The following is a 14614-nucleotide window of genomic DNA, read 5'->3' as shown; positions in this document are numbered from 1 at the left end:
TTGAATTACCATTAGTAAACTGATTGTACAAATCTTCCTGAATCATATGCTGGATTTTTTTATGCCAAATGGTGTAAAACAGTAAGGGTCAGTAAAGGTCCAGAAGGGTTCCATTCAGATTTTGTTATGTGACACTATATGCTTCTGTAGAAATCACAAGCTTGACTTCAACAATTATTTGTAAAAGAAATTGCTTACTTGACAAACCACCATTTAAATGCTGCACTAACCATAATCCTGAAACAAGATCCATTCAGAGTTACTGTTACCATGGAAACAGGAACTGGAATGGTGAGTTTTTGAACGCAAGAATTAGTTAATATGTTAAACTTTTTTTTATCATTTTCAGTGGCTCATGGGGAGTTGTTCATTCATTCCATCATAATGTTTTCACCTTTTTAAACTATTTTAAATAGGCAACCACCCACAGCTTTTGCATACACAAGCACCACTTACATTTTTGGAAAATATAAGCACGATATCTGTTGTCAGAATTAAACTAAATTAAACAGATTAAATAAATAAGAAAAATAAAAACAGAATATTCTATACCAGATGGTAAAGCAGCAGAAATTCACAATTTTTTCTTGTCTTTTCACATTCATCTTATCCAGTAGAACAGGTAATAACAACTACTTCAGGGTTATAGATCAACTGTCTCTCTATCCACTCCCCTCTTCACTGTTTTTGGTGTTGTCTGGTGCATCCTCGTACGCCGCATTTGCGTGTTGCTGCATAATATTGCGGACGGTACGGTTAGGTCCCTCCCCCAGTGCTGAATCTGGTGAAGCGGGGTGAACACTTTTCTTGGGACCCTGAGGAAGAGCGCAAGCGTCAGGAGAGGTGGCAGCAAGAGCAGGAACGCATGCTTCAGGTACAATGGCTTGAATAACCAGAGCCTACTTGAGCCAGCACTGAGAATCGGGCAAGCTTCAAGTGCACAACCTGAGCATGCTTAGGCTTCATAGATCAACCAGACTGTATACTAACCAGGCATTTAGCATATTATGCAAGTTGCTTAAGCATATAAGAAATAATTCACCTAAAATTGAAAATTCTGTCATTAGAATGTCCAGGCTGCTTTTTTCAATGCAATGAAAGTAGATAAGACCAAGGACAAGCAGCTTAGATACAAGATAACTAATTTAGTGTTCTTTTCAAGAAAGAACATTTGGAATGTTGTGAGAGTGAGTAAATTATGACAGAATTTTGATTTTTGGCTGAACTATCCCTTTATGTTCCATGATTAAGTTTTCCATTTCCTTAAAATTGACTAGATATTATCAGATGATCTGCTGACTCTCAGTAGAACTCAAATCAAAATAGTTTGATAAGACGAGAGGATGCATGTTTTAGCTGTTATAACCCACACTTGGCTGTTGCCTGTTTTTCAACCTTGCACAACTAGACTAAAGCTAATCTGCATCAATATACAGTGACTCCAGAAAGTATTTGGGCACTTAAAGGGATAGTTCACCCAAAAATGAAAATTCTGTAATCATTATCTCACAATTTTTTTTGGTCTCATAACCGAACCTTTTTGTTTTCTGTTTTCTGTGAAAGATATTTTGAAGAACGCTGGAGTTCAAACTTTGGACCCCCACTAAATTTAATGAATTAAATAGACTAAATCCAGAAGAACTGTGCCAACGTCTACAAAACACTTCCTACAAAGCTACCTGAAAACCTATATGTGCAAGTCTGCCTAGGATAAAAAGCTGTTTTAAATACAAAAGGAGGTGACACTAAATGTTGATTTAGTTAATAGAAATTAAATGACAAATACAATCTATTTATGACATTATTTTTGAAAGCATCCTAACTTTACAGCATTTTTACACAAGTGCCTAAAACTTTTCACGGTATTAGCTTTGTAGGAAGATTTCTTCAAATGTCCTGGAGACGTTGTCACAGTTCTTCTAGATTTAGTGTATTTCAGTTTGTTTCTGTTTCGTCATGTAATTCCAGACCGACTGAATGATGATGAGATCATATCTCTGTGTGGAGCACTGGCTGTTGTCAGACTACTTCAACATACAAAAATTTCACTGGATTATTACAATTAATGGCACACTACAGCAAAGGAAAAATACTAATGGCCTAAGACTTTTGCACAGTAGTGTATACAGTATATATATATATATATATATATATATATATATATATATATACAGTGGGTACGGAAAGTATTCAGACCCCCTTAAATTTTTCACTCTTTGTTATATTGCAGCCATTTGCTAAAATCAATTTCAGTTTTTCTTTTTTAATAAATCTGCAAAAATTTCAACAATTCTGTGTTTTTCTGTCAATATGGGGTGCTGTGTGTACATTAATGAGGAAAAAAAATTAACTTAAATGATTTTAGCAAATGGCTGCAATATAACAAAGAGTGAAAAATTTAAGAGGGTCTGAATACTTTCCGTACCCACTGTATATATATAGAGAGAGAATTTTCTTTGTTGGTTGAACTACTCATTTGAATTCCACTGGCATTTAAGAGTGACTTAAATGTTGAAATCATTTTTGATAGTTCTAAGAAGCTAATCTTGGATCAGTTTTGAATATGTTTGCACAATTTAGCAACTAAAATTCTTAAGAAATAGTGTTTATTCGTCATAGGCAGTAAAAACACAAACCATAACATGAACCCAGCATTATACATGAGTCCCTTCTGAAAATAAAGACACCCCTGCTTGTGTGGGTGTGTGTATGTGGGAAAGTGTTTGCTTATTTGAGAAAATAGATTTTCACAGCATGTAAAGTTATTTAACGGTACATCCACACAGACATTTTTATTTATTTTATTTATTTATTTTTGGTTTGTTCCAAACTGTCAAAGTTTACCACTTGGAAAAGATTGTGCCTTTAAAATGTTATAACTTGCAGCTGCCAAGCTTGCCTTTCTTTAATGTATTTTTCAAATTTCAAGCACCTCACCATGACTATTAAAGAGCCATTTGGAGCTGCCATGTGCTAGAGTTTCTCTTAAAGGCATTTGTTAGTTTCTGACCATCGTAATTCTGATGGTATGCTCCTTTATCATTCTGTCAACATTAAAATTAATGAAATGCATGTGTGTGATCACAGGAGAAATATCAGCGTGAACAAGAGAAGTTAAAGCAAGAATGGGAGCAAGCTCAGAAGGAAGTGGAAGAGGAGGAAAAGCGATACCATGAGGAGGTAAATTTTCTTTCTTTACTGACCTTGTAGTTTCAGTTTCCCAATGACTTGTATAGTTAGAATGTTTACTACCATTCAAAATGTAGCTGATACCACTGACACCATTGTGAAATTTACATACTAAATAAACTTATTTACATAATTATTTATGATTGGTCTTTTATAGCCACCTGTACACTGAAAAGATTGTTTTATTTAATTCTTATATACAGTCTAAATTTAGCATTATTTTTTAGCATCACTGCCTAAGCTGGCACTAGTATTTTTCTTGTGGAAATGCAAATCTACTTTGACATTATTACTTTGCATTAGACAGTATGAGTTTGTAAAAAAAACAGCCTGATGAAAGTCAAAGACAGCCATGCCATCTACATTTAAATACCATTTGTGTTTGTAGTGTGTAATTATAGCCTGTAGTTATGGCCTGACTTGAAACATGTATTTATCATATGCTTCATATGAAACTCCAAAAACAGATTTAATTATTAAAATCTTGGACTGATTTGGTTCTTGTGGATATTACATTATGTCCTTTTAAAACTATGTATGGTCGTAGGTCTTTTAAATATTCTGGGGTACAAGTGTGGAACAAGTTGTGTGCCAGTGTACCTGTTACTGGGAGTGGAGATTGTGCCACAATGGAAACAAGTTTTTTAGCTTTATTGTGTTATCCTTGACGAATTGAGTGTATTTCACAACTTTTCTGTCTAATAAAAAGACGACGATCTAAAAATTAAAAAAATTAAATTTTGCCTCCTTTATATTTTTCTGTCCTAAATTTCTAAGTGCTTTAAATTTTAGATAGTTATCCTGATTCTTAGTTTTCCTATAAATCAAGAGAACCCTATTCCTGTTTTTGAATATTTCCAATATTTTCTGATCCATCCAAGGACTAGATCTTTGCTTAACTCTCATCTGTCAAAAGGCGGCAATTCTGTCCACTGCTTTAAGAAATAAAACTTTTAAAAAATTAATAAAAATAGAATTTATCCAAGCATCATCAACTATTGAGATATTTTGAATATTACTCCAATTAACTCTCTAAGATAGTCTTTAAATACTTCAATATTATATTTTTTAATGATCTAATTCATGCTGTTTTATGATTACTAAATCTTAATTTATTGCATTTTCTTGTACAAAAAAATTATATTATGATCACTGATACCACATTCAATTATTCCTTTCTGGGAAATATACTTTACATCAGATACCAAAATAAGATCAGTGGTAACCCCCACCCCGAAAAAAAAAACTCTGGTAGATTTGTTTATAATTTGGATTAAATTAAATAATGTACATAATGACTGCAGAGTGTTAAAATTATCCCCTATTCTATTAGATATGTTTGTATTAAAATCTCCCATGACAATACATTATTTTGCCAAATTGTCATTATTGTTATTAAAAACATACTTGAGTCCCTTATAAAAAAAAAGTTGATAGCTTTTATATTTGACTACTGTTTATAATATTTGGTTATAGTTACAGTAATAATTAATTTATTTCAGGAATGCTAAATCATGCAAAAATTAATCAGCAGTTATTGATATTTTGAGTAGAATAACGAGACACATACCTGTAGTTGCATTTACTTTTGATCACAGGGCTTCGCTACACAACACACAAATGGCTTTTAGTCGGAAAATGTGCACATTTGGAGAAATATGTAATCACAATTTTTACCTAGTATTTCATTAGATAGAATCATAATTTTTGTTAATTTTCCATTAATAATGCAATCTGATGAAAAAGAAGTAGGTTCAACCACTGTCTGCCTCTCTCTCTTCTCGGATTAATAACCTCATAGAAAGGCGATTCGCTGCAAATCCATCAATTTTCCCCTACCTTCCGGTCATGGTTCTGTGTTCTGTTTCTATAGATAACTAACAGATGAAACATGAAGCTAATAAGTTTACGATTGTGATAGTATATGTATTTTGATGCATTGTATTTTTATAAGAATAAAGGATGTTTCCATGAGAAGTAATAAACCGGTCTAGAATATTATCAAAACTACACTTAATACATCATAATATTGTCATCATCATCAGTGTCATAATATTTTATTTTATTTTATCCCCACCAGGGATTAAAATAAAATTTAAAAAAAATCAGCAGAGGTAGTGATATATATCAGCAGAGAATCCCCCCATCTCTCTGACAAATCATACCCTGGTTATAACAGTTATTATTACTACGGAGAAATTAATATGAGGTCCTCAAACAGTGTAAGAATCTTTTTCTGTCATGTTTAATTTCAGTTTGTTTGTTTGTTTGTTTTTTTCAGCAGAAAGCATGCTTACTATGGTAAATTGTTGTAAAATACATGTCATCGCATAATTTTAAACAGTCTCAGTTATCTGACAAAAAAAGCCATGTCTGTACTTCTTTATTCATAGAAGCTATGCCAGTGACTTATTTTTTCGTCAATACAGGAGAGGAAGATTCTGGAAGAGACCCTGACCCCTCTGACCCCTCACTCAACGATTGAACCATCAGCCCATCCCAAAACCCACAGCACTTTACAGTCCCAGCCTGAGCTGGAAAACAAACAGGGGCCAGAGGAGAAGCAGATGGTAAGAATTTAAGGAAGGACATTAAATGAAGTGCTTGATGCTGGTGTAAATGATTCTGACCATATTTCTCACTCCATCAGAGCTCTGGGACTTATAGTCAAAGGGTAAATGACAACAGTGAAGCAGCCCAAAGAAAGACCGAGAGTTTACAGATGACAGTTAGGTATGGGACAACAACTCTAGGAATAAACATAAAGGAATAGTTCACCCAAAAATTAAAATTGTAATTCCAGACCTTTTTTTTTCTCTATGGGACACAATTTTTGAATAAACTTCTCTTTTCCTTACAACAATAGCTCACAGTGACCATGTCTGTCTACTGTGTTTTATGGTCTTTTTGACAGACATGATAACTATAAACTGTTATACGTATTATGGAAAACAAGATTTTGTGTTGCATGAAAAAAAAAAACATGTAGGTTTGGATCAGTGTGAAGGTGTGTAAATAATAACAGAATTTTCGTTTTGGGGTTAACTATTAACTATGTTTTTTAAACGTCATTATAATTAAACATATTGTTTGCTGCATGTTTTCACTTATCTCTCCTATACCAGTTCTCCCCTGCAAGGTTGTGGTTCAGTGGGTCAGAGAAGACAAGGAGACCAGAGCCAAGAAAAGCAGCCTACATTACCGTCTAGTCAGGGTGAGTCTAGTGGGCTTTGACATTAGCATGTTGTTTAACTAACAACTCTAAGCAAAATAATACATACAGGTGCATCTCAATAAATTAGAATGTCGTAGAAAAGTTCATTTATTTCAGTAATTCAACTCAATACAAGGTTCATTTTATCAGATTGTTTATTGTTAATTTTAATCAAATGTGTATTAAGTAAAAAGCATTTCTCACAATTTGTTTATCATAGATTATTTTGTTTACTGAGCTTGTACCAGTGCATTCTGTGATTACATTCTCAGTCTTAACAAGATAGTGCAAGATACTATTTAGGTATCTTAAAGGTTTCTTAAATTCTTAAAGAACAAATGCATATCTACGATGACTTAAAATGCTGTCTAGGTAACTAAGTTTTTGAAAAAGGATGTTGTGCAATCTGTAACTGAATATATCTTTCAAATATTTTCAATTAACCCTCTGGTGGTCTTCTGTCATTTTATACTGAGACATTTTATGTTTGCATTTTTTAAGGTACTATAAGTTTAATCTGACCTTTGTGGCACTTGCTGTATGAGCATAAAACAATCATGGACATGCTTAGAAAAGGCTAAATGGGCCGCAGTGAAAATGAATGGGAAATACAAAAATACAGAGCAATTTTTTGGGGTACACTCTTAAAAATAAAGGTGCTTCACGATGCCATAGAAGAACCTTTTTGTCTAAATGGTTCCATAAAGAACCTTTAACATCTGAAGAACCTTTCTGTTTCCCAAAAGGTTCTTTGTGGCGAAATAAGGTTCTTCAGATTACAAAAACACAAGAAAGAGATGGTTCTTTAAAGAACCTTTGACTGAATGGTTCTTTGTGGAACCAAAAATGGTTCTTCTATGGCATCGCTTGAAGAACCTTTTGAAGCACCTTTATTTTTAAGAGTGTATAATCTACTTTATAACGTCTTAATTTATATCCAAATGCAAAACTTAATTAAAAAAAGTATTTAATTCTGACTATAATATATATAATTCTTGCAATAATAGTATTATATAGTATAATAGTATCCCTAATTATAAGTACCTAGGGCACAGGTGTCAAGCTCAGTCCTGGAGGGTCACAGCCCTGCAGAGTTTAGCTTCAATCCTAATTACTAATTCAAATCCTGATCCAGCTAATCAAGTCCTTCAGGTTTATTTGAAAACTACATGGTATGTGTGTTGGAACTGCTGTGTTGCTGTTGGTATGTGTGTTGGAGGGCTGCGGCCCTCCAGGAACTGAGTTTGACACCTCTGATCAAGGGCACGCACAACCCTGTATGTATATTTATATATTGGGCTATACAGGCGTCTAGTGGTTGCACCATGGTATTAAATATAATTTTATTTTCCCCCCACCAGATGGCACCAATCTGCCTTCCATGCATTGGATTTTAAATATATTTGCTATATTTTGTTTTTACTTAAACATTCTATTAATTCAAAATAATGTTAAATATTTTTTCGAATATTTGTATTATTTTATATAGGCATACATTTCACATAATTGACTGTAGAGGTGAAAATTGTTTACTGCCATGAAACAAAATATAGTAGGCCTACATTCATTTCTCTTTCTCACACACACACACACCATGGTATTAAATATAATTTTATTTTCCCCCCACCAGATGGCACCAATCTGCCTTCCATGCATTGGATTTTAAATATATTTGCTATATTTTGTTTTTACTTAAACATTATTTATATTAAACATATTTTTTCGAATATTTGTATTATTTTATATAGGCATACATTTCACATAATTGACTGTAGAGGTGAAAATTGTTTACTGCCATGAAACAAAATATAGTAGGCCTACATTCATTTCTCTTTCTCACACACACACACACACACACACACACACACATATACACACACACACATATAGGCATACATTTCACATAATTGACTGTAGAGGTGAAAATTGTTTACTGCCATGAAACAAAATATAGTAGGCCTACATTCATTTCTCTTTCTCACACACACACACACACACACACACACACACATACACACACACACACACACACACACACACACACACACACACAGGTTTGTTTTTGTGAAAAGTGGGGACATCCCATAGGCGTAATGGTTTTTATACTGTACAGATTCTATTGCCCTACACCAACCCTAAACCCACCCCTCGCAGGAAACTTTGTGTTATTTCAGATTTTCAATACACTCCATTCTGTGTGATTTATAAGCATTTTGAAAAGTGGGGACATGGGGTAATGTCCTGAAAAGTCACATTCTCCTTGTGATACCTATGTCATACCTTTGTCATTATACAAATGTATGTCCTCATTTGTCACAAAAACACACACACACACAAGTTTTACTATTTGCCTTTTTTTTTAACTATTTTATTTTACTTTACTTTACTTTACTTTACTTTACTTTACAGATATGCCACTGGGTAACAGACAGATACCCCAGCAGAATGAGACCTGGAAAAAGAGTGCATCTCAACCAAAATCTGGTGGACGCAGGAGGTATATGTCTGTGCGCATTATGTATTCTTTCATTGATTTCTTTATTCTCACACAAGCTGCAAAGTGTTGTTCAAAGTTTATATAATTTTTGATTGTTTAATTCATCCTTATGGCTGAAGCTTAATTATTCTGAGCATGTGTGTGTGCATGAACACTGCATGTGGCTCTCCATTCTCAGGTCTGACTCTATAGAGAACATTGGGCCAAATTCATCAACATCACCTTCATTCACAGATACACAACCACCTCCATCACCAAACAGGTACAGCACAGTTTCTCTGATGTGAGATCACAACTAAAGATCCAAATGATCCAGTGTTAAATGATCACTCATTCCCTGTTTCCAACCATCACAAAACAGAATTGATTGTAAGTGAATTTTGAGTCAGTATTTGCCATAATTAAATTTGTATTATATGATAATATCAGCATTGGCACTCCCATTTCAGTCATCAGTTTTGATGCTGGGCATTTTCTGTTAATGTCTGCTGCTGTGCTTATTACTGACAATTATTATTTTTTGTTACACTTTATTTTAAGTTGTCTTGGTTACAATGTAATTATAGATTTAAGTACTGGGTAATATTAATTAATAAAATGTACTAAATATAGGGTTACGGTAAGGATTAGGGTTAGTTGCAAGTAATTATGTATAATTTACTGTTTTTACTGTAGTCATTACATATAACATTTAACAAGGACACTATAAAATAATGTATAATGAATAAAATAATAAGGTATTTTTTATTTAATTATTTTTTTAACATACATTCACTTTTGTTTGTGTATGTGTAGGTCTGTCAGTGGGAAGAAACTGTGTTCAAGTTGTGGTCATCCACTTGGCAAAGGTGCCGCCATGATTATAGAGACTCTCAGCCTTTACTTCCACATCCAGTGCTTTAAGGTATGTGTACATATTACAGCTGGAAAATTACAGATGCCAATTTATATCGTGATGTAATCACTAATATTGTCAATGTCACTAAAGAGACCCGTTGACAGGATGATAACTTTAATGATGACTATAAAGTTTTAATAATCGTTCTAATTTTATGAGAACAGGGAAGTCCACACCTCACACATTTTTTTTTCCATTTGATGAACACTGACAGCCAATCAAATATCCCCTTGACTTTAAAGAGCTCAACCATTTCAAGTGGCAGATGACGTAAATGCACACTTCCAAAAAGTAGTACATTATCATCCAATGTTGTGGATGCGAATATAGTTATCATTATAGTTGTTGTTCTTGGTGTTTACGTAGGATCTGTTATAGGGATAACTATTGTAAATACTGTGTTTAAAGATTATCCATATTCTTATGAGATATTTTCCAGATGAACCATCAGGGTTTATGGGACATTGAAGATGTTTGGCTTTTCATTTAGTTTTACTGTCAGAGTTCAAAAATCTGGGGTTCATAAATTGTTTAAATGTTTTTGAAAGAAATCTATTATGCTTACCAAGGCTGCATTTAACTGATAAAAAAATACAGTAAAATAGTAAAACTGAAATATTATTACAATTCAAAGAACTGCTTTTTATTTGAGTATATTATAAAATGTATTCCTGTGATGGCAAATCTGAATTTTCAGCAACCATTATACCAGTATGTAACAGAGTGGAGACAGGAAGTGAATTTAAATGCAGGGTTTATTTCAAAGCAAAAACTTGTCTATAAAACAAGACCAAAACACAAGAAACAACAAGGGGAGACAATGAGGAATAGCTTGTACAGTAAATGCAAAGCAGTGAATGTCTGTAGGAGACAGAGGTTGAGTGTTAATGCCGTGTTTTTGTGCAGTCTTTGATTGAGTGCTAAGTAGAATCACGTGCACATGAATAATTCCAGGGATTGTGAACAGAGTGAGCAGGATGAAGACCGTGATAGTGACAATAGTGAGGGAGAACTTGGTGTGGTGACACAGTGACTGGTTTGTCACAAAAGATCTAAAGGACACCTATTATTACATACAAATGTTTCCCATTTAGAATGTTTCTCAGGTTCGCTTTCAGAAGTGAAGCATGCAAATATTGAGCCCTTTGGCCTTGTCACTTTGCGCCTTCACAAAGTGCATGGATGCAGCCTTGGCTGAATTGCGACTTCAGAGCATCCGTGTACTGAATTGTCTTGATGACTGGCTAATCTTAGCTCAGTTTGAGGCATTAGCGCTTCTTGCCTTTTGCTAGGGTATTCCAGCCAGCCTATTCCAAATGTTGTTGGGTTTATAGCAGCGGCCCTTGTCATCACTCTAGTCCTGCTCCATATGAGGCCCTTACAATGGTGGCTCCAATGCAGCGGCTTTCAGTTATTTCAGCCCAAGTGCCTTTGTACCCTTCTTTTGTGGAGATGACCACGGTTTCTAAATCAGGGCGTATTGGCCTCAGAAAACTATTATGACGGATGCCTCGCTTACAGGCAAGGGTGCTCCCTGAGGAAAAATGTATTGCTCAGTGGTGGCTCTTCCTAAGCTCAGGAGACTTAGTCGTGATTCTCATATATCTCTTATTTTAGTATCAACAGCATTTCAGATGTTTCTCCAAAAATTCCATAGGAGAAATAAAAGTAGACTCAAATGAGACATAAGGAAGTTCTGAGAGAGAAGAGTCCAAAATGAGAATGGGCTGTGAGCAACATGGGAGATCTCTTTATTGTTTTGTTGAAATCTCTTTCAAGACTCCATTATAAAAATGTTTTATTGCTCATAGGTTGCTCTTTCTTTTTTATCTTGATTTCTTGGGGGTTTTCACATTTAATGGTCAGGACAATAGGAGTAGAGAAGGGAAACAATGGGAGATGTGAGTGTACTTTAAATACACATGACATGACGAGGGGATGACAAAAAACACCTGGGAGCAATAAACAATTGTACATGAGGGAAAACTGGGTCATGGAAAGCACATGGGGGAGGAAAACACAAGACACGGAACACAGGACTGACAGCGAGAAGGGAACATGAGCAGGAAAGTACTATTATCTGGGATTGGAACTCATGCTGTCTGAGGTGCAACTGTGCCTCCATGTTGATGTTCTGGCCACATAGCTCTGACACAGGTTACGCTACACTCAGGGTTAAAAAAAATTCAATAAAAAAAGAGATCTCTTTAACCAAATGTTTCTACTAGACAGAAATTAGGTTATTTTAACACCAAATGGAGACTTTTGCTCGAGTCTCCTGCTTCGCAAACAAAAACACTAACACTCTCACAGTGGTCTCCTTTAAAGTTTTGGAAGAGATCTCAACAACATCTGTGCTCAGATTTTTCTCCTAAACTAAAGACTCTGGATCTTTCACATTTGTCTCCTTTAAAGCTTTAGAATGGATCTCATCATCATCACCCACTGTGCTTAGATTTTTCTTCCCTAAACTAAAGACTCCGGTGGTCTCATATTTATCTCCTTTAAAGTTTTTGAAAATATCTCAACAACTTTACAAAGTGTGCACCAAATCAATTAGTTGAAAGGCACTAAATAAAGTAAAAACAAAATCCATAAATTCTGAGTTTAGGCTTATATTAAGAGCGAAATTATGCAGAAATTAGTCTTTAGTTTAGGAGAAAAATCAGAGTATGTTGTTGAGAACTCTTCTAAACTATTGAGGAGACAAATGTGAGCGATCCAGAGTCTCTAGCTAAGGAAATCTGAACACAGTGTGTTGTGATGTTGAGACCTCTTCCAAAACTTTAAAGGAGACCACTGTTAGAGTTTTTGTCTCAGGAGACACGTTTGAGTAGCAGGAGACTCTTAAATTAACCTAATTTCTGTCTAGGAGAAAAATTTGATGTTAAAGAGATCTCACTTTTGATTTTTCTTTCCTCTTTGGTCAAACTGTCAGACAGGAAAGAAACAACTTACATTTTTATTCCTCTATAAAGAAAGATTACATTTAAAGGGTTGAAAATAGCACATTGCTGGATGGAACAGGTTGAAGTAACGAGAACTTTTTTTTTTACAGTGTTTGTATTTTTGTTTTCATACTATGAAGTTCAAATTCTCTCTCTCTCTCTCTAAGTGTGGAATCTGTAAGGGCCAGTTGGGTGACACCAGCACAGGAACAGATGTGAGGATCAGAAACGGTCTACTCAACTGCCATCAATGCTATATCCATTCCCGCTGTGAGTTACACACGCTTGCCTCTGATATTTATTCAAATGAAGCAAATGAGAAAAAAACATATTCCTAAATATATTAGCAACACTGCACTGGAAGCAAAATAATTAATGTATGTTGAATTCATAGTTCAGACCATTGTTAATATATCATTGACTTTTCATTTCTCTTGTCTTTTAGCTGCTGGTCAGCCCACAACCTTGTGAGCTCATTGATTTTGGGAGCAAAGAAATCTACCCATAATACTGTCACCCCCAGTCCTCACAATGTTCGCATAAGTGAATGCATATGTGAATACAAGCACATTTAACATGAAACCACAGCAACGTCTTCAATTCGGGGTTTCTTTTCCAACACAAAAAAGCATGTGACTGTAGTGAAAACCAATTTTCTGACTCAACTGACTGTATAACTGATTAATAAAACTGTGTAAGCTAAAAAAATAGTTTTTGAACAGTGCATACTCTTTGATGACAAATGGACAGTTTGAGCCATTTAGAGATAACAATAATTAAGAATTTCTGGGTGGATCTCTCTCTCTCTCTCTCTCTCTCTCTCTCTCTCTCTCTCTCTCTCTATATATATATATATATATATATATATATATTATTTTTTTTGATGGCTTTTGAATAATTTTTCTTTTAGTGTTTTTTGAGTAGATTTAAACCAAAATAGAAAACTATCAAGAGATTCCTGTCTGCAAGTTATGTTGTCTTTATTTTATTTAAAAATAACATGTTAGCATTCGTAGAGCTTCAAGATAAATCGATCATCTTTAATTATGGGAATGCAGTTCCTCTAATACCCCTGATCATTGTATTTCCTATCTGGAGGAAAGTATGTATTTTTATACATAAAAAGTACATTTGAGCTGATAAAAAACACAAGTGCATATAAAGTGATTGCTGATTAAGAATATTCATATAGCAGCTTTTTTTCATGCAAATCGCTGTCCTTCAGTTGTTTGAGGGTTTGGGAAGTTGTTGCACTATAGAAATGTGCCTTAGGAGAGATTCGACGTCTACATGAGAAACGTAAGAGTTTGGATCCAAATACTGGTTCTACACTCAGTTTAACCTTTTTCATAGCACATTGTAAATTCTTTTTTTTTCCTGGCAATTGTATTATGCAGAATTTAAATATACGTATAGCTCAAACTACAATACCTTCCTGAAAATATTTTTTTTCTAAAGCCAACTTTTTTTTTTGGCTTTAAAGATACGTAAAACTGGTTTTGGAAAAACATACAAAAATTATATATAACAGAAATATCTTGTTTTAGTTTCTTTCTGAGCATGATTGAATTTAACATGACAAATCAATACACACGGTGATTTAAAATGTTCACAAACTGCCCATCATAACATACTCACTGGCTAAATTTAAAACCTTTTTTTTTTTTTTTTTTGCCAATGCATCTTTGAATTATGTACAGAACAGAAGAGCATATTACCTTTTTTTTTTTTTAATGAAAAGCAATTTGACCAAGTTGGCTATTTAGTCTTCTGTCACAACTGATTTATTTAGCCAGCCTTTCTGTGCTTATAGGGTCTGAACATGTATTTTATCTTTAATTCATCATAACTTTAGGTTGACACAGGGC

At 34.2% G+C, this 14614-nt stretch overlaps 1 protein-coding gene across 6 annotated transcripts in view; it reads left to right on the top strand.

Annotated features, from left to right (window-relative positions):
• Positions 1–13549, top strand: part of limch1b (LIM and calponin homology domains 1b) — a 282167-nt gene extending 268618 nt beyond the window's left edge. For 4 of the 6 annotated variants that reach the window (XM_016246396.1, XM_016246395.1, XM_016246399.1 and 1 more), the window contains 10 exons: positions 761–874; positions 3088–3180; positions 5619–5759; positions 5840–5922; positions 6315–6403; positions 8813–8900; positions 9079–9162; positions 9696–9804; positions 12914–13016; positions 13192–13549. In XM_016246396.1, the coding sequence (XP_016101882.1) occupies positions 761–874; positions 3088–3180; positions 5619–5759; positions 5840–5922; positions 6315–6403; positions 8813–8900; positions 9079–9162; positions 9696–9804; positions 12914–13016; positions 13192–13217 (930 nt within the window). In that variant the 3' untranslated portion in view covers positions 13218–13549. The remainder of the gene's footprint in view (positions 1–760; positions 875–3087; positions 3181–5618; positions 5760–5839; positions 5923–6314; positions 6404–8812; positions 8901–9078; positions 9163–9695; positions 9805–12913; positions 13017–13191) is intronic. The other 2 variants (XM_016246400.1, XM_016246398.1) reach the window with 2 other exon arrangements.
• The last annotated feature ends 1065 nt before the right edge of the window (positions 13550–14614 follow it).

Source organism: Sinocyclocheilus grahami, unplaced genomic scaffold (assembly GCF_001515645.1).
Source record: "Sinocyclocheilus grahami isolate Dianchi unplaced genomic scaffold, SAMN03320097.WGS_v1.1 scaffold796.1, whole genome shotgun sequence".
Taxonomy (NCBI): domain Eukaryota; kingdom Metazoa; phylum Chordata; class Actinopteri; order Cypriniformes; family Cyprinidae; genus Sinocyclocheilus; species Sinocyclocheilus grahami.
The sequence above is the reverse complement of the archived record's forward strand: the minus strand, read 5'-3'. Positions and strand labels throughout refer to the sequence as shown.